The sequence below is a fragment of the Gobius niger genome (genome assembly GCF_951799975.1).
Source record: "Gobius niger genome assembly, chromosome: 13".
In the NCBI taxonomy this organism is placed as follows: domain Eukaryota; kingdom Metazoa; phylum Chordata; class Actinopteri; order Gobiiformes; family Gobiidae; genus Gobius; species Gobius niger.
The window spans coordinates 23,471,197-23,492,427 of record NC_136864.1 but is presented as its reverse complement, the minus strand read 5'-3'; the positions used below and the strand labels follow the sequence as shown (position 1 = coordinate 23,492,427).

General features: G+C 42.7%; 1 protein-coding gene across 8 annotated transcripts in view; it reads left to right on the top strand.

Moving 5' to 3' along the window:
• adgrl2b.1 (adhesion G protein-coupled receptor L2b, tandem duplicate 1) overlaps positions 1-21,231 on the top strand; it is a 169,795-nt gene that overhangs the window by 87,777 nt on the left and 60,787 nt on the right. For all 8 annotated transcript variants that reach the window (XM_079569115.1, XM_079569116.1, XM_079569117.1 and 5 more), the window contains one exon: positions 20,798-21,109. In XM_079569115.1, coding sequence (XP_079425241.1) covers positions 20,798-21,109 — 312 coding nt within the window. The remainder of the gene's footprint in view (positions 1-20,797; positions 21,110-21,231) is intronic.

The following is a 21,231-nucleotide window of genomic DNA, read 5'->3' as shown; positions in this document are numbered from 1 at the left end:
ACTGGCCCGGATTATGATTTTTAACTTCTGGATATTCAGGAGGGCTTTGCGAGTGTGGAGTCGCAGCGGGGCAGGCGGGGAAATGCGATTCCCCTGCGCTTGTGCCGTGTAAAGGGAAAGGGGGAAGTCAGCGTGGATGTCTCAATGGAGTCTGTGTGCTCCTGAACTCTGGCCTCTTGTCAACACGTCTGTTTGTTTTCCTGGCTATTCCCAGGAATCTCCCCCCGGCATGATAACATGACACCCAAGGGAGAGGCGCGAGTATATAGGCAATGCAATGCAAGGTTAAGGTTGACGACCGGTGTCTGCATTCTTCAACCGATCCCGAACTAGAAGCAAAGGCCGGTAAAGTACCCAAGATAAATACCCTTTACTAAGTACTTAAAAATGAAAAAGCATCATTGTCCTGACAAGTACACTTTTTTGTGTGGATGTAATTGGATAAAATAACAAAAGTATGTATAAAAAAAAGTACATTTCCGGAGAATCCCTTAAAAAAATGACAAATACAAGTTCTTTAAGTGATTGTCTGTAAGATTGAGAGAGTGAGTGAAGTTTGAGAGTCGAGCTCCTCCCTCCTGATTGCACCTGAATGCCGCTCCAAAATGAGGAGAGCGGGAACAAACTTTAAAAGGTAAACGATCAACCTCCGTCCCGCTCCCTCCTGATTGGACCCGACAGGCCGGTTCACAGGAAAAGCTCGTCTCATTGGCCAAAGTGATGGCACCGGAGATTCTGATTCGTTTGTGAGATCAGCAAATGTGATTATTCGATAATGCTTATGCAACGTCAAATTTCAGGCCCAGGCGGACAATTCTATGCAATCTCTGAAATGTTTTCATTATTTAGACTTACAGACTATCCGACTCTGTCCCATTTTCTTTGATTTGATATATTACCGTCTATCACTTTAATATGCTAGTATCGGCCTTATTACGCCCACTTTTTCCTCTTTCCGCCACGGATCGGCACTTCTGTTGTGTTGACACGGGAACATCCGGAATGAGGTGAATAAGACAAGAAAGACAATTTTTTTTGAACGATAGGACAGCTCAAGGTGAAAAGCGGGGAGAGACATTCTGCAAATTGACCGAACAACCGTGTCTTAACCATTAGACCATATCGGCTGCATGAGAAACAAACTTATTATTCATCATATTAATCTCATCTCTTATGATTTGACCTTTTAGTCCCACTTAGATTCAGACCTTTTTTCTCGGCCCTTATTGTACATGTTTTTGTGGCTGTGGAAATGTACGCGGGCACAGAGAGAACATGCAAACTCCACCATGTTGCCTTCTAACCTCAGGTGGGATTTGTAATAAAAGGTAAGGGTGCAGTTTCTTTAAAGTAATACTTCCTAAATAGACTGTGACCCATTTAATTTCTCAAATTAACAGAACGTTTTTTTTTTTTTTGCTTTTTAACATAAAACTCTTTATCACTTACAGCGCACAGTGGGGAGATTAGTCAAACTATTTGCACGCGTGTGGATCACCATTAAGTCCCTTTATAAGTTACTCAAGTAAATCTACTACCCACCACTTGCAATTAAAGTACGGCGATATGAAAAACACTCAAAGTTTAATGAGTTCCCCGCTCCACTTTTCACCTCCTGATGTATGTAAAAGCAATTAACAAGTGAATTATCATAATTAGCCTCCTTGTCTGAAAAGAGGCTTAGGGAGAAGGGGGGGAAAGTGGTCATCGCCGTCTATTTTCCGTGAAGTGGGCTTTGGTGTGCCGCCTCAGCCTTTCTAACGCGCCAGTAAACACTATGGCCGTTTAATCAACAAAGTGAACATACAGTACTTAGCGCTTGATTCGACTCATTATTCTGTGCACTTTTTCCTCCCCCCCCCCTCCCGTCTGCTGTTATTGGGATCCAATCAGAAGTGGAGTAAACGTCACCGGGGATCATTAGGCGTGCTTTATGGTGAGCATGCGGAATAAGGAGGGTATTAGCAGTCGGTTGTCATCGCCCCGGAGCGGCAGCATTGCACCGTCCGACGTCGGAGCGGCACTCGAAAAAATAATTGCCTCTGTGTTTATTAGCTTTAATTTTAGATCACCCCCATATAACTTCTATCGCTGTCGGGCTTTACGATATGCATTCTGTGCGGTTAATCCAACGCCGCCTCAAGCCGCCGCGCCGTAAAAAGGGGGGAATTAATTGCGAAGATTAAGATTCATCAGCCGGAGTTTGCAGCGTAAACTCCGCTACAGCGTTTGCTTTGGCTGCGGCCGCACAACCGTGTCCCTTTTCCGTTATTTACCTTCCGATCGCGGTGGAAAACAATTGACCCTCCGCACCGCCGTTTATCGGGCTCAACTCGTGTGTTTGCAAATTCGCTAATTCTCGACACCGCTCGCAATGATTAGCCGCAATCATTTACCGCATCGATCCGGTGAGGGGGGGGGATTATTCTTCCAAAACAATCTATTTAAAGCAGACGTCTATGTTCCTGCTAATGCCCCGCGCAACGGCAGACAGCGAGGGTCGATACTTGCAGAGTACACCCCTCCTAAAGGCCTCTCCTGTACCGGTTGCTTGCCAAGAGAAGCGCAGACCCTCCATAGCCTCGGTGTCGCTTTTTGTTTATTTATTTATTTATTTTCATTGGTGCTTGATATGCGCGGACGTCAACTGATTTCAATCCAAAACCAGCCCCATCAGAGGAGGCGGTAATTGCGGCGGGGCTTTCAAGCTAACAAGAAGGGAAGAGGAGAAAATGAATTTGTCTTTGAGGTAGCATTGATCTCGGGGCCAAAAGACGAGAGGCTCGAAAATTAATGGCTTTGTTTTGGGGATTTGCTTTGGAAGCACTTAGCGCAATATGACGGCATTGAACACGAGTGGCGATTGAAATGTCAAGCACGAAAGGGCCTCGCTGTTCCGTATATAGGCTACAGTGGGTGCGGGAAGTTTTGGGATGTTTTTTTAATTACTTTTTTTTTGTGTTTCTTCACCGATTGCCCTTCATAAGTTTGTCATATAAAACATCGCTCACTCGTCAAAAACATACATGCAGAACGGGGTAGGCAATTTCAGGCCCTCCTTTGAGCTTTTGATTTGAGATGATGACCTTTTAAAGTGCACAAAAAACAGTGAAAATACAGTCAATTTCCCCCGAAACCCTCTGTTCTGTCGCAAGTAATGTCAAAGTAAATATAAAGTAAATATTTTGGGCCATATTTTGGAGGTTCGTCTTTTGATGAGGAAAAATTCAAAACTTGCCTTTCCCTGATGTAGTATTTTAGTTGACTTTATTTGAGCAATTTCAAGTTCCAAGTTGTTACAAAAGAAAAGAAACACAATAATGCCCAAAAGGGAGTAGGCTGAAGCAAACAATGCTTATTTATGCCTACCCCTTTAAACGTATTTACAGACTTTACAGCTGCCGTTCTTTTACATTCCGGTTCGTTCTCTGAGACCAGCTCATTATGGTACAATTAAGATATACATAACCATAATCAACACATGGATTAGGATATAGATACCTGACCATAATCAAACATAGGAATAAGTTTACATAGTCTTTGGTACAGAATCAGGTTTGGAATACTGTCTTCTAGCACATTCTTAAATATGGAATGGAATGGTGACAGGTTATTGCTGCCGTCTGATGCTGCCCCATTTTGTACTATCATTGCTATATTTATATACACCTGTTCATGGACAGTACGTGCATATATGCGTATTAATCTTCATTCAAGCAGTTTTGCTGTTTAATTTGGCCTTTTTTGCTTCTTCTGCTGAAGTGCACTGATCTGTGTTTCTTTTTTTTTTTTTATAATAAATAAACAATAGAGGAATCCAACTTTTCTTTCCATAAACCGCCAAAGAACCCGCCCTGAGCAGTTCTGCGCTCAAAGTGTATTCATCACACCGCAGTCGGCATGTCAGCAAGCCATTACTAATAAAACGACGGCTCGTATCTGCTTTTAAAGTTGGAACTCCCCGCTGCCGCCTGCAGAGGGAGGTCTAACCACACCCCATGCTCTCCGCTTCTTTTCCTTTCGCTTTAAAAAACGTAGCTTTATCGGTGCCAGACCTCATCGCACCAACACAGGAATACAAATATGAGGCACAAATCCTCCTTGAAGCCAGTGCGACTACACTCACCGCATTCAAGAGACTGACGTTTAGTGCCAAGTCTGACATCTCCGGTTAAGCCCTCGACACGTAAAAGGGGAGGGACATTTATAGCTATCATGCTCTATAAGCTTGTGTTCCACCTGCGCATCACAGCCACAGAAATAGACGGCGCAGTCAGGAGGGACGCGCTCTAATTGTCCCGGCGATGTAGTTGCCATGGCGAGATGGTGTTATGGAGGTTGGAATTGTTTAAAGTGGACTTGACAGGGGAGCTCTTTTTTTCTTTCTTTCAAGGGGCGATGATGATGTCTATCCTCCTGGACGGCATAGGCGCGGCGGGTGGCGCAGACGCTTCCTCTGACTCACGGCTAAAGCGATGGGCTGTTATTGTTATGCAGCTCGAAGTGTCCGATTTGATGTGTCAAAAGAAAGAAAAAAAAAAGAGCTACAGGTTTGGTTAAGGGGGAACATATAGGCCTGTCATGATAATAAATTTGAAGTTCGATATATTGAGGCAGGAAATTATCGCGCTAAACAATATTTTTGATTCTAGCGATGCTGGATATGCTGTCAACTGTCAGGCATAAAAATAACAGTAAACCTTTGTTCTAAAGGTGCATCATCATATCCTAGCTGCAATAAATATGAAATATAATATTACAGAGCTGTGGGAAGATGTTTCGGTTTAGTCAAATACGCTTTTTCTGTGCATATTTCCTATTTACTAATATTGTCTGCAGTTCCTAAAGTATCCATCAGGGGGTGCTGCAGCCCCCTCAGCACCCTGGGTTCCCACAGCCTTGTAATGTAACTCAATTTGCTTCAGTTAAAATTTTTGTTTTATATTTCAAAGATATATCGTTTATCTGTTATTTATTGAACGATAAGTCTATAAAGTAATTTTCGTGACAGCCCTAGGAACATAAAAGTTGGCATTGGCTATTGCTATTGCTAACCATTCGGCTAACTGGCTAACTCGTAAGCTAGCTAGCTAACACCAACAGATCAATTCTCTTCTGGTGATGCGTGGGTCTGGAGTTATTGCAGGCTGTCTTCCACTTTAGATGAAACATTTTGTGTCCGCCGAACTCCAATCTCAAATTGGTTCTACATTTTCGAAGCTTTGGTGTTTCGGTTTTCTCAAAAGCAACAAATAATCCTGACAACTGTCTCCACTCAAACAACCGAATTTGTTTGAAGAGGGAGAAGAGAAAAAAAGCATTTAGTCATTTCTTACGCCTTTCCGCTAAAAGTGCTGTTTTATCACCAGAACCAAACAAGCTTCATTTTTTTTCCTTTTGTAAATTCTCATTGTCCACATCAACACAACTGCAGAAATTATGTGCCAGCATTTTATCCCCTCCGCTCCTTTGTTTTGGCTGCGGCCCAGAGCAAATCGCAGCTCGCTGAAATGAAATGAAAAGAAAATATAGAAGAAATGTGCGCTCGAAAGCCAGAGTAAACTTTGATTTAATAATAAAGATATATTTGGGGTAGGAATCGCAAAGTGGCTCATATGTTTCACCGCTTACTTCTTACAACTTGGAAGCATCTTGCCATAGTAAACATTGTTTCTCTCGCATCTCGCTAATGGCCAAAAAGCTCCTCAATAATTGTTAATATTTATAACAGTATCGTATAATCTGTGACTTCATGATTAACTGTAGCACTGTCTTAGTCCAAGAGTAAATGCTCGTTCTACTTACACACATAAACAAGCCATAAAATCCATCATTTGTTCCGAGACGGCCGAACTTGCATGACTGCACTTTCTTGGAAAAACGTTTAACAAGTGAATGTCCCTATTGTACAGTTGTATCGCGTTTGGGCGATTTCTATTTGATTTATTTCACGCTGCACATCGTAAACATGCTTTGGTAGCTTTAAGATTTGGGAGGAGGTTGGAATACACTGCCAGACAAAAATAAAACGCGTCTGCTTGGATTTGACTAACTTTTATGATCTGGAGTTGCTGCAGTTCGTCAGGTCTAGGTTCAGCAACACTAGAGTGAGATCAGCCGACGACCTGAGCATCCTGAATGACCAGCTTATTCCGGCAACGGATTTTTTTCTTCCCTGATGGCACAGGCGTACTCCAACATGACAATGCCTGGATTCATTGGGCTGGTTCAGTGGTTCTTGGAGCTTGACATCATTTTCACGCGTGGATTGTCCACCGCAGAGTCCGGATCTTAAAGGGATGTTTCAGGATTTTTGACATAGGGCCTCATTTCCTAGTTATCCAGAGTGTTGCTAATTTCTCTTCATCTTGTACTGATGATGGGAGAGTGTGACCACTGCACAAAGCCATCTCCAGCACATCCCAAAGATTCTCAATGGGGTTAAAGGGATATTTCAGGATTTTTGACATAGGGCATCATTTCCCAGTTATCCAGAGTGTTGCTGATTTCTGGAGATATTTTTTTTGTAATTCATGCAGTTCTTATGTTTGAATAGTTTCGTGGCGCTAGGCTAGTGCAAGGCTAGCGCATTTCTACGATATCAGCTAGCCTGCATTAAAAACAGTCTGACCCGCTCCACAGAGCACCTGAGGCAAATCACTTATAACACCAGACGATATAAATGTCTGTGTCGATAGAATAATTTTAACCATTTTGCATTTAAAATACCTTATATTTGAACAGCATCTGCTTCATGGTTGTATAAGGTAGCAAAACGCGATCATTCATGTGATGCAAGGTCAGTTATATTCCCAAAAATATTCTATCGACACAGACATTTATATGGTTAGTCTGGTGTTATAAGTGATTTGCCTCAGGTGCTCTGTGGAGCGGGTCAGACTGTTTTTAATGCAGGCTAGCTGATACCGTAGAAATGCGCTAGCCTTGCATTAGCCTAGCGCCACGAAACTCTTCAAACATAAGAACTGTATGAATTAAAAAAAAAAAAAAAATCTCCAGAAATCAGCAACACTCTAGATAACTAGGAAATGAGGCCCTATGTCAAAAAATCCTGAACTATCCCTTTAACCCCATTGAGAATCTTTGGGATGTGCTGGGGATGGCTTCGCGCAGTGGTCACACTCTCCCATCATCAGTGCAAGATGTTGGTGAAATATGAACGCAACACTGGATCTTTTGACCTTGCAAACGCAAACTGTAATCAAAGCTAAAGGCGGTCCAATCAAATATTAGAATCTCTTTTTGGGTCGGGCGGTGCATGAACCGCAGCTTTGATCTGATTTGTGTTTATACAACAGCCCCGTTTTGGCCACAAATTGGGTGCAGAATGTTACCCTTACCTTTCTGAAAATGTTGGATGACAAAATTGGGCTAAAACAAATCAACAGACCATCAAGCAAACCAAGCAAAATAACAATCTCTCTCTCGGAAAAAAAAAACGGAATACGTCGCTATTATTAGCCGCATGAATCATTTAATTGCGGCGCAAACCTGGCGGCCCTAACTTGGCTTGACATCGACCGTTACCTCAGATCCTCTCCCCTCCGTCTCCCCAACGGCCATCGCTCATACCCTCGCCCGGCGCGTCATCATGCATCACGGGCGAAACGATACCAGGGTTATTGACGTATGGATTCCACCCCGTCGTGAACCGGCGGACCTGCGCATTATCCCCCCCCCCCACCCTCGCCCTCTGCCCTCCCCTCGACGTACCCGAGCCTGGACGGATCCGAACGGCACATAAACAGCCTAATGCAAAATTCATGTCCTGTGGGATTTGTTTTCTCTGTCATTAATTACCGGCGCGGCTAAGTAAAGAGCGCAGAAAAAGACCAGCGCCATAGCTCTCATCCTTCGCAGAGACAGTCTCATTAAGTCGGGGGGGGGGGGGGCCCGGAGAGCGCCGGGGCCCGATGAAGACGCCGCGGATGTACTTTCCCAGCGTGTTACTCATGCCGCTGTATTGGACGTCATTAGCGTATAGCGACGTGCCTGTTAGCGCGGTTAATCGCCGAAGCGCCTTTTGTCTTCCTGATGAAGCACCTTAACCTTTCGCTCAGAAGAAGAAGCGCTTTCGCCGGCTGGTTTTGTTTGGGGGGAAATTTTGGGGCGCGTCGTCGGGGTGGGTGGACTTTTACCGTTTCCGTGTCCCCCGCAAACAGAACGCTGTGCTAACGTTCACGGCTTTTTAAAACCGCCGAAAGCAAAGCCGTCGTCTCCTTTCGCATCCATTTGTGATGAAAGCGCGAGGAATAGCCTTGTTAGCGGTTCGCGCGCTGACGTAAAACCAATTATCACCGAGAAAAGGGGGCTTTAGGGTCTCTTTATTTGAGCTCATGTATTTAATATGTTTGAAGAACTGCGAGATGCTACAGTGTTACCATGTGTTAGATGCTATTTGAATACAATGAGGACAAAAGCTGCGAACCGTGAGGCTAAACGGCACAGACAGGAACAAATGAAAAGCGAGGATCCATTTATACAGTGGCTCCCAAATGTTATTGCGCCGCAGATGGATATTAAATCTGATCAAGCTCACTTTTGTTTCTAAAATTCTTCAGTCAACCCTTCTATCAAGGCCCTTCTCCAGCGCATTGCTTTTGGATAGTTAGAGGCTACACCCTTGTTGCCCCATCATATACTTTTGTCAACATTTACAGTAATAGAACAAGGCAAACAAATACTATAGGCTGCTCATAATAATGTCCCATCATGTTGACTAAAAGTTACACAAAGTGCTTTAAGTGCCATTTGTTTTCTATAGCTCTGTTTACATCGAACGCTCCGAGCCTCCTAGACCGATCCCGGCGTCCCTCAAACATCATCCTGATTGTGTTTTAATATTTTCTGTCATTTCTCCAAACGAATACCTCAGGACTTCCTCTGGGGGAGGGCTATCAAACTACACTCATCCAGATGACACTCTGAAGATCCTAGAGTCCTATCGTCTCTTAGAAGTATGCTCTCTTTCCCCCTTCGCCAACAGCGTCTCGCCTCACACACACATAACTCCCCGTTATTTACGAGGGGGGCATATGGCAGCGGCACGGCTTTCGGTGTCGGATTGCCCCCGCCGACGGTGACTTCACCAGCTCTCCGGAGGAAACGGTGGCTAATGTCCTCTCTCGGTCCGGGCGCTATCACGGGACGTAGGGGCTTTTTACTAGGTAGGGAAATCTCGGCGATCAAAGGACAAAATTTGCGGGCGCGCCTGGATTCGAGACATCAAAATACGCCGGCATGTGAGGAGCGCGTTCACTTGATGTGCTATTGACTGCCCCGCGCGTGTTTGATGTTCTTGATGCTTTAACAATGGCGCTGCGATAGCAAGCACGTCACGTACCAAACATGGAACAGAGATGGAGATCGGTATCTTTGCTTTGATTAGAATAGAAAATAATTTAAAAAAATAAAAAAAGAGTCTAGTCTCTTCTCTTCCCGGAGCTCTCCTAATTAAAGTCATGATTTCCTGATGAGACTGGCAGGCATTGTGCTATCATAACAGCTCATTTTATTTTTGAAAAATGACACGTTTGATGCTTCTTTCTGAAAGCACAATAACTCGATTAATTGCAGTGGGCACTGTTCTTTTGATTTTTTATGGGAAGTCAAACAAATGAACCCTTTTCTGAGGAAACTTTGGACCAAGTAATCGAAACAAGATATTGTGATCATGTGATGGTAGAAATGATAAGAAACGACTCTTAATCCCCCCTCCCCGAAGAACATTAGGTTTTTTTCACCGTTTGTCAGGGTGACCCAACCTTGCAAGTACTGTTCGTCTGTGCACACAATTTAATGGGGTCCCTGCCGATTTGAATTAGATTATTTTTAGTAGACCGAGGAAATGAGACTCTGAACTGTTTTTGGAGGGTTGGACTGAAGTGAACCACAGAGTTTGCTTCAGTTGGATTTGTCCATGTTCAGCTATTGAAGCTTTTTGCGGTGAATAATGTGTTGGGCCCGTGCATGTAAACTGCTCAAAAGCATGAGAACAACTGGCCACAGATGTACCCAGCATCAAACAGTTAGATAGCCTCCAGACCTCTCCGCTTTAGGGAGTAAGCTGTTGAAGAGGAGAAGTGAAGTAAGTCTTTGACACTCACAGTATGTCTGCCACTCTTTTACTGTCCTTTGGGCCTTGTAGAACCTGTGTGAAATACTGTGGGAGCCACATTAACCAGAATTATAAATATACAAATAAATAATGTCTGAGACTCCCACACCGACGAGTAGGTTTTGACTGTGGAATAATGTGCAGTGAAACGGTTGAAGAGGTGCTCGGGACCCCTGCGTTGGAGCAATATGTTCTCAGGAGTGCCTAATCAGGTGATGCAAGCCTGCTGTTCCAGGCACATGCATATTAGCCTCATATCGGCGGCACAGAGCAGAGCTCAGGTACGCACAGCTTTAATATCACCAAACCCAATTACACTTGCCCTCGTATTGCATTATATGCATATATTGAATCAAGCCAGTCAGCCGATGAATCATCCTCCTTTTCCTAAGTCAATAAAAACTTCAGAGGCGACACACAGCATTTTCACAACACTTTTAGACTTCACTTGTTGCACCGTTGTTTTATTCAGGTAGGAGGAATTGATTTGTCCAAAATGCAGTAGCCGACCGCTGTATTTGTTCTGGAAATTTATACAGATCAATATTTTACCCGACCCGCTGTTCAAAATGTCAAATCGATAAGACCTAACAGAGATGACTTCCTGTTATTTCAGCTCTCTAAGTGTTGTTGGTTTTCACCATTTTGTTTGTGCTTTGCCTGTCACATACTTAATGTAATCTGAGAAACACCACCTCAGTCCTGAAGGGAGTAATGTGCAGACATGCCGACTCTGAGTCAAACTCATTTTGCCAAATCAATTTATACAGGTTTGGCTTTTAAGGACTGCCAAAAATCCTTTTACAATCTAGAAATCAAAATGGTTGACTCTTTTCATATCCAACTTTTTTTTATAGCAACAGAACAACGTGGAAAGTAATCTCTGCACGTGAAGACGATGTGCCTCCACTTGAGTGGAAGCGATGTGGGTGCTGGAGTTCCAATGACTTTCCCTCAGCTGTAGTCCCATTTGCATTCACCCTGCGCCGCTCATTAGCGGTGTTGCTAACTGCAAACTCCTCTCTTCATGCTAATCCTGCATGTCAGTCGTGCTTTCTGCAGCCCTTTGCCTCGGTGTGGATGTGGGAACGTGTGGCTGACAGGCGCACAATGACCGAATGAGTTTTAAGGTAATTAGCCAGGGCCCTTTGTGGAGGAAAGGTCACTCGCTAAAATGTCACTATTGGCGCGCGGCACGGGCCGGTTTACTGCTTTAGCGGGACATCAAACAGCCTCGCCTCCCATCTGTGACCTTGAGGTAGTATATCAACAATCAGGGAAGCCAAACACTCTCCTCGGTTCCCTGTCATTTACTTGGCTCGGCACGATTTAGGGTAAACATGTCCCTATTCTTGGACGCTTTGAGCTTCACTCGCCACCTCTTTTTTTGCAGCGACGTGACGCAGCTTGTCATTGAAAGAGTCTTGTTTTAAAATGAGTCCTTCTTTTTATAGGCAGAACGGCAAACACGGTCACATCCCATCTGTGACCTTGTCGCAGGTTATCAGCTTTGTAATAAACTGCCAATACAAAAGAAGCCGAGAATCCCCCTGACTGGGTGATTAGTGTGAAACGTGAAATGCAGGCTTTGTCACCATTGCTCTCACAGGAAACGGAGATATGTGCCTGATGATGGAGTGTCAGATAGCTTGATATTGTCTCTCTCTTCCACTCTCTCTGTCTCTCTTCTATGGAGGCACTCGGGGACAGCACTTAAGAGCAGCAGGGCGCGTAGTGGGAAGTGGCGTTTATCTCCACATACAATCAGGGTTATGTGGCTAAAACGTGTGTTCATTCACATGTGCCTTTGTGGTCCCGGGCTGTCAGACAGAACATGACGTGTGGCAGGCCGACGTGCGAAACAATGTGCTTTGTCATTGCAAAACGGCGTGTGCTTGTTTACGGTAATAATGAGGAAGAAAGGAACCATCAAACAAGACGAGACGGGGCAAATCTGACACGCTATATTTTCAGTAATAATGTTTCATTTGTCCCCTTTGCATTTAAAGACTTCAGAATGTTTTAAAGGTTGCGTGAAGCCCAGTGATTTTAGATAAGTATAAAAGTGACGGCGAGAGTGTACACCCCTGACCAGCCTGCGTCATGATGAGGATGGAATGGGCGGATTTTAATTCTGTGGAATTTGAGACTCCTTGACTGTTGCTAGTTTGTATTTCACTGAAATGTAAAAACATTTTCAGTGACTTGCAGTACGCTGATAGATGAACAGTTGTTATATAAGTGCAAGCTATGTATTTGGGCACTTTTTGAAGTATGCAAGCCAATTTGCTAAATATTGACATTGTGAACATTCTTCATATTAACTCCCTCAGGCCATAAACATGTCCCTCTGCTTCTACATCCATAGCCCCATGATCAAGCTATAGAGCTGTAACAATCGACCGAGTGGCTTTGTGGTGTCCAAAAAGTGCCTTTTGTGTCTATTGTTATTCAATTCAATTTTATTACAGACTCGAGGTCTAACGAGACAGAGGGACACAATATAACAAACAACACAAAAAATACATTTTCTGATCGCTGTCTCGTACTGTTCTGTGTCTGGCAGACCCTGTAGTGTAGCACTATTAGTTTCTAAAAAATAAACCGCTTGATATAGAGCAGAGGTAGGCAACATTAGGCCCGAGGGCCAAATCCGGCCCTTCAGCACAGAACCTCTGGCCCTCAAGATGATTTTGAGAAACAACATCACACAAATCAGACAGTACTTTTTTTTAACATTATTAGAGTTAAATGGGAGAAAAAAAAGATAGAAATACTGTAAATACACCCAATGAGGTTATATATTATGTACAACACTGGCATTTGAAGGAAGTGCACTGGAAAAAGAATAATCGGAAGAAATTACGAATCTACTTGAATTAAGAGATTAAATCTAAGGCTTGAGTAGATTTGGTCTTAGATGAGATAAAACCTCTAGTACTAGTTATTCTCTTCATTCAGATAATTTTGTGTCATTTTAAGTGAAAAACAATTATTTGTCTGATTTCTAGTGGGTTTTATTCTTGTTCCATTGGCGCTAGAATTTGTATCTTGGATTAGTTCAAACCGACTCAAATTCAACACAGAAGAACTTTAATTCAAGCAATTTTAAGTCATTTATCTCATTTAAGATGGTCATGTTTCCAGTGTTGTGCTTTACTTTGGGCTAATAATCAGTGGCTTCATCTCTCAGTCTATTTACAATAAAAAAAGAAAATCATCCCCCGGCCAAGAAAACTTGCCTACCCCTGATATAGAGCCTTTTCTTACTTTGTCTTTTTTTGTATACAAATGTATTACAAAGGCTTTGATGGTCTCTTAGTTGCCACCACAATGCTTCACTTCATGTTATAAAGTCCTTATGTGCAATACGCTTGAGCTAAATGTATTTGTTTGTGGCTGTCTGTACTGACAGAAAACCAAGCCTGAATGCCTTGCAGTCTTCTGTGATCGCAATCTGCTGTAGAAAATGCATTCAGTCCTAAATATTTGAGTTATGAAAGCATATCCAGTTATTGTAGATTATGTCTGATGTTCCCCTGCTTCCTTCTGCCTCTGGGTAATTACAGGATCCCTGTATGGACATGCTTAACAGTAAGATATTCTAAATGAAGATTAAAATAGAGACTTAATCAATACAGTTCATACATTCCCTAAAGCCTCCTCACGGGAATATAACAGCACATCCTCCAGGAGGTTTGTCCAGTCAGTCTTTTCCAAGGCTCCTGCTTAACTCTGTAGGTTTCTATTACAACATGAAAAATGCCTCCATTGGACGTTTGATCGATGTACAGCTCTAATATATATATTGTTTTCCTGACGACCAGTAGCACAGGGACACTAAGGCAAAAAAAAAGAATCAAATCAAATTGCAATTATAGTTGTATTAACTTTAAATTTGAACAGCTACAAGAATAACACAGATCCCAGAACTTGTCTAAACTACAACATTAGCACTATTTTAAATACTTTATCACAACTGAATCAGAATGAAGACTTTGATTTATCTTGTTTCTTGTATTAAGTTATACATTAGTATTTCTTTCTTTATGGTGGTTCTGGTTTTTGTAGTTCTTGTTTCTTTTCCCTTGCCGCATTGCTCCTCACACACCTGTATTGTGCCTGAGCATTGTTGGGGCCACGCCCAAACCTGTTTGTTTTTTATCAAGCCCTGATGAAGACCGGGTGGTCGAAACATGTCGGCCTTTTAGGTACTTCCTCGTGCTGTGCATATTTGTTTGGAGTGCCTGGGTTTGCTGCTTTTTTGCAATTTGGATCCCTTTCCCAAGAGCACCTACGCAAACTTCTGGAATACATCGGGCCTCCTAAAGCAATCAGTCATATTGCCGTTTCTCCACTTTATAAAACCTTAAATAAATGCAGGCATTACAAGCTAATTGCAGCCATTCAAGCTGCGATTTCAATTTGATTAGAATTTATTGTAGCCCTATGTATGTGGGGGCACTGGATATGATTTAATTAAAAGTGACGGTGAAACTGAATACTCTTTCTATGTATTACATTTCATTACATTTTTTTAATTATAGATTACTTTTATCATAGTTTTTAGTTGCTTCTTCGTATAGAAGTGGTTCCCCACCGGTACGGCAAGGGGACCCGCCATCACTACAGGCACAGGCTGCGTCTTTGGGAATGTTCAAAGGGGAAAACAAAGAGGAAAAAGAACAACTCTTGTTTCTCCGCAACCACTTCCAACAAATGCTCAATTATGAAGAATTTTCTACCAAACACGGAAGGTTTGTGCATATATCAGAGAATGCTAACCGTAATCTTTCATAATGACACGAGTTTGACTTGATTTCATTTGCGTGCGTTAAATATGCTTATAGTCCATTAACAAACGTCTAAAAATAACACACTTTATTCCCCTATGACGCGTCGTTGTGTTAAAATAAATGCTCTTATTTGAGTCACAGCTTGTCATCCTCGAGATCAGGGGTTCCCAAACTCTTTCTGGCCGTGACACCAAAATAACTCAACCAACAGCTTGGGACCGCCTTCTGTAAAATGTAATTCACATTTATATTCATTTAAGGTACAACATTTCAAATCTGTTTTAATGATGTTAGTTTCGACTGTATCTTAATATTTGGCTTAATTTCCCTAAAAGATGCTGTTTTAATTTAAAAATACATCACATTCAATGTCGAAAATGTACGAAAATATAATCTGAAAGTCTTCTTGTGACCCCGAACCACTCAAGAAACCCTTTTTTTTTTTCTTTTTTTTTTTAAACATACATTTCTCCTTGTTGATTCAAGCATCGATTAGGCCCCATCGTGATCAGACCCAGCACCAGTCATTTCTAGCAGATTCCAGATTCCCTTTTCAGTTAATGTGTTGAAAGAAATGCTCCTGGGAAAAGTCTCGAGTGGGGGGGCTTCTCGGATTATGTCCTCAGATGAAAACGAGTCTGGAAAAATAGGACTACATATGAAGCCCGCACGACCGCCCCTAACAAACAACCCACTGATTCCACATCGATTCGTATTGGCTCTTCATACAGCGACCCCCCCCCCCTCATTTCTTGCTTTCATTTCCTTGGTATCTCCAGGCACTTTATTACAGATACCATCGACCTGAGCGCACACACACACACACGGGCGCTGCTTATGAACACCTATCCAGCACGAACACGGATGCGATCGGCTGTAGTAGGCGTGGATTGAATACAGTGGAATCGCATTATTGCTGATGTACGGCTTACGCTCGGAGCGCTGCAGTTTCTCCTTCCGCACAGGAGCTTTATCAAAGTGAGGGAGATAAACTAGGCGCGCACACGAAAACAGAAAAAAAGAAAGGAAAAAGAAAACATGAATACGTGCAGGCTTTGTCTCTACTGTTGACATTTAATCAGCCCTAGGTGTACTGGCTCTGCTGGGACCAAATCAGCGAGGTGTCACAGGACGCCCCACCAGGAGAGCGAGCGTGTCTTATTTATGGGACAGCTCGGGATAAAAAAAGAGATATGTATGGAGTGGAGTGGAGTCGGGGGGAAGAGGGGGAGGAACAAGTTGTAGGTGGCTTTAATGTCCGCGGCGTGAGTCAATAGACAGTTAATCTGAACCGCATGTGAAGCATTAGCCGCAGATGTGCTACACGAGGGGTGTGTTTATTGTGCGTCGCCTGGTTTCATTTTAAAGGATAATAAATAAAGTTTGGGGAAAGTATTTCATCTTTGATTTGCGATCCTGGGTTTTGTGCTGGGTTTTTTCGATGTGGCGGTGCAAAAAAAAAAAAAGAAGAAAGAAATGTTTTTCTAGCTCGGGATGGAGCAAATCACACTCTCACACTCTTTGGCGGAATGAGGTTCATTGTTATTTGCGTGAGGATGTTCGAATTTACGCGTCCTCGCATTGCAGAAGGCTTAGATTTGTAGAATTGTAGAGTTCAACCTTCAAATCAGTGCTCAAAACCCACCTGTTCAAACTAGCTTTTTCCTAAACCCCCTTTTTGTTTGATTTATCCCCCCATGTATCCCATTCATCCCCCTTTGAGTGTCCAAAAAAGCGCTATACAAGTTTGAAGTATTATTATTATTATTATTATTATTATTATTAATGGATTTTTGATCGTCGCACAAAATGCCGCGGCTAGCTGCAGCATGCTAAAGTTAGCCGGAGCGTGCTAATGCTAACGGTAACTAATCAAGGCTGGGTCGGGAACTCTAATAGAAACACCTAAAGTAGTCTGATAAAATAAAATCGGTGTTGTATTTTAGTCTACGTACGTATGAAATGCTGTTAAAGAAAAAGAAATGAGAAAAATGAAATGCTGTACAAGTTGTAATGATCGGATCACTTTGTGTGAGTTGTTTAATAATGAAACATCGCTGTTAAATGTTTTTCCATTAGTTTATTAATTGTGGGCTATAATTGATGATTGATCTGTAACATCATGGCAAGAAAAGATTAGACGTCATTGATGGAGATGAGAGGACCATTCACTTTTTCAGCCAAAGCAGCCACTATTAAGAAAGTCTGTTGGCTTCGGTGAATATCGGATATCGGCAGATACTCAAACCCCCAGTATCGGCATCGGAAGCGAAAAAGCTGTATCGGTGCATCTCCATGGCTAGCATTCAAAAGTGATTTCTGACGTGAAGTGAACAACAGATGCCGCATGAGATGATAATTTAATGCTTCAACTTTTAAGAGCTTTTTGCTGCCTTACAATGTTGCTCTCACGTCAAAAAAACATACCTGGTCAGGGGCGGACTGGCCATATGTCCATTCTGGAAGAGCCACCGGCTCTAGGGCCACCGGTCCCGCCTCAACCGAGCTTTACCCAAATCTAAAAGCTAAAAAGAAAAGCATCAAAATAGCGAGAAAAAGAGGATGAAAACATGAGAAAAACACGGACAAAAAACACAACAAAAAATGATAGAAAAAATAATAAAAAACTCAACAAAAATGTGACAAAAACTCAACAAAAAAATTACAAAAATTCGACAAAAAGCTCAACCAAAAAGTGACAAAAATGAAAAAGAAGAAGAAAAAAAACATGCAAAAGGTGACACAACACGAGCGCGAGGAAAAGGGTCAGTTTTGTGGGTCTTAGCTTTCAAATGAGGCGTTCCACAGCCAAAAGATCAAAATAGCGAGAAAAAGAGGATGAAAAGTCAACAAAAACGTGAGAAAAACACAACAAAAATGATAGAAAAAATCATTAAAAAAAACAACAAAAATATGACAAAAATGTGGCGACGTGACGAAAAGTTCCCGTCACTCTTGTAGGTCTTAGCTTTCAAATGAGGCGTTACATTGTTGCCCTCCAGTCGAGAAGCTTTTGGATTTGGGTAAAGCCCAGTATGAAAAAAAAAACATGAATCTAAAAGGAATTCCGTGGAGCATGGTGTGCCACAAGGTTCAATTTTGGGACCATTATTATTTATTTATATGAATGATTTTGCTTCTGTTTCTACGACCACCTTTCCCGTTCTTTTTGCTGATGATACCAATAAAAAAAAATAAGCCGAACTGGGGAAAATGCACTTGTAATGTTAAGGCGGGGGGGTAAAAGGTTAAAATATGTGTTTGTGGAAGTGTCACAATTACGCTGATTTGGGCCAGGCTGGTCAGAGTCCAGGTCTGTTTTTCAGTCCCAGTCCGCCCCTGTACCTGGAGCTGTGTTTTGAGCCGCTACAGCGCACCTTTGAGTTATCTTTGGATCTTCACCAGTAGAGGCGGCTCCAACAAGGCTCCCTCTGAGGTCATACGTATCCAGGACATTCTTTGTTCGCCCATTGATCTCTTACTGAGCTTAACCTTTTAATCGTGGAATAAAAAAGCACTCGCCGTAGCTTCATTGCAGCCATATTTTTTTCCTTCGCAGCTGTGCGGCAAAGGAGAGCGGGGGAGGTGGAAGGTAGCTCACCGGGAGGACTAGGAAGTAAAACTGCAGGACATCTTGTTTCAGCTGCTCCAGATCAATATGGCATTTTCGAACCAACAAAGAGTGAGATAGAGATAAAGATGTGTTTGACGTTATTACCAAACACCTGCAGAAAGCATAATACTCCCTCTTTAACACGTTGTAAAAGTCTTTTATAATATCTACTACAATACGGTGGTCTTAAGACTGCAAATATTCTCTGCATGTATTTAACAAAAGCCGCAGTTGTCATTGCCATAGGGGACATATTGGAAGGTATCGTTACCATGGAAATTACCTTAAAGAAATGTTTGATTGATGTAAATGAAAAATACGCTTAACTCGGCCTACACTTCCTTCAGTGTCTTGTGAGATTGAATGACACTAATGGGTTAGTTTAAAGCAATTAGTGTCGACACAGAGTAATTAAACGTGTAGGAATTCAGTTAATATTCTGTATACATATTTGCCTCCGAGGCTTGTTGCGGATACGGACATATACTTGTTGATTGATTGTGAAAATGCGAATTCATTTTCAAACCTATCCCCTCCCGTCGATGCACTGTATATGTTTTGTTTTGTTAGCACGGGCATAGACTACATCCGTGCCGCTAATGAGTGCTTGTGTACAAACAATAAATCTGAGCTTAATGCATCCCTGGCAGCGATCTGCAAAGGTTTCCGAATAAATCTATGTAAAAGTGGGAGTTTGCTTTTGTTTTAAGACGATAGAAAGTGGTGCGCTTGACTCGACAAGCACTGCCGGCGCCCCGTGATCAAATCTATGCCAGGGAAGGGAACTTTGTGGAGGTTTTCTCAGCCGACGCCCTGCTCCAGATCGATTTCTAAAACATTCAGTTGTTGGCTTCTTTCTATTATGTTGAAGAAATGCCGTTTGGATCATTTGTTGCATTGTAAGATGGAGTGAAAGTTAGTGTTCATTTTATCTTTATAGCTTTGAGGTAGTGTTGCTGTTATTTTTCCTTGAATTGCACTGTACTTTTGTTTCAATCAGTCTACTCATTACTTGAGTAAAAGTACAGTCACTACAGGTCGATTATTACTCTATTAAAGTGATAGTTCCTCAGTTATATTTTTACTTAAAGTGAAAGTCTGTAAGTTTAAATGTTTTACTAAATAAGTAGATTGTGTTTAATTGATCGCCCGGGCCTGCAATTTGACATAATACAAATATTAAATCATGATGTTTTTTCTAAAGTCCCGCCCTTTGCTGATCTATGCGACAATCCCAGGCGCCATCATTTTGACCAATGAGACGAGCTTTCATGCGAACCGGCCTGTCAGAGCCAATCGGGACGAGAGGGGGTGTGACTTTGCTTACTTTTGAAACCTGTTTTGTGAACTTGAAGCATTTGCTGTAAATTGAACAGTAAGAAAGTACAAATTAGTTAAAAAAAAATACATTTGCAGCTTCAAAAACACAAAAACATTGCCTGAATCCAGTGTTGCCGCTTCCTATACGCTCAAGTCTCCGCGGGGCACCGCATTGAGGCCACTGTGATCGAATGGCATTGTACAGTATTTGCGCCGCTGTTTGATTAACGTACCTGACAAAAAAAAAACGTCCCGCAGTCAATGAGAACGATGAGAGAGAAGAGCTATAGAAATGTTTGCCAATGCGCACGAATCTGTGTCATGTGAGGAGACTTCACGGTTGTACAATCGCGAGAAAACTTGCGTTCAGGTGTCCTGACTAAACACTAGTGTTGTGTCGTGTTCTCTGGAGCCTGTTTTCACAGCAGGAAGTGGGCAAAGAAAGCGGGGAGGGCGCAGAGAGGGAGTCTGAGCTGAAGTGCTGCAGGGGCGGAGCAGAGAAACTGTCACATCTAAACTCAATTATTTGAATTCTAGAAATATTATTACCCCTCAACCCCAAGAAATATTATTACCCCTCAACCCCACCCTGTTTTATTATGTGGGCATTAACGGTGCATCTGGTTCTGGAGTGTGTATTTTAAGGCTTCTTTAATGAAAACACACGTGGCCAGATGTTCTTTTTACTTTGGTGCGTTTATAGAAATGTAGTGGAGAAAAAAGTGTTATATTTATCTTTCAGATCTAGTGGATACAATGAAAACACTGATCCTCAAAAACTACTTAAGTTCAGTACTTCAGTATATTTATTTAATTACTGACCACCTGTGGCTTCAATAGATGATGAAGATATTTAGTCTTAGAGCCTGAATGTTTATTGATTTACATTTACTAATATCATCCTCTCACCTTTTTGTTTCCTTATCCCAGTACCCACCATTGAGGACTTCTCCGCGCCTCCGTCCAACTTCAAAACCACCACCATGTTCACCACGACCCCCGTGTCCACTGTCAGGCAGCAGCACAGCGACACCACCATGTCGGGGCCGGACCCCAGGGACGGCCGGGACCCCTTCGAGGACCCCCGGGTGCCCGCGGCGTCTGCCACTGTGGAGCCCACTGTGGCGGAGCTGCCCCCCACGCCGCGACGCTTCTGCGAGGCCACCCGCAGGAGAGCCATCGACTGGCCCCAGACACACACGGGCAGCACCGTGGAGAGGCCCTGCCCCAAGGGAACGCGAGGTACTGGGACTCTAAAGTACACACTCCATCACCACGGCAACAGTCCGAATGGGCTGCGTTTGAGGGACAGGCAAAGAGGAGTTTATCTGTGTTTGGCTGAAAGAGTTTTATCCTTAAAATGT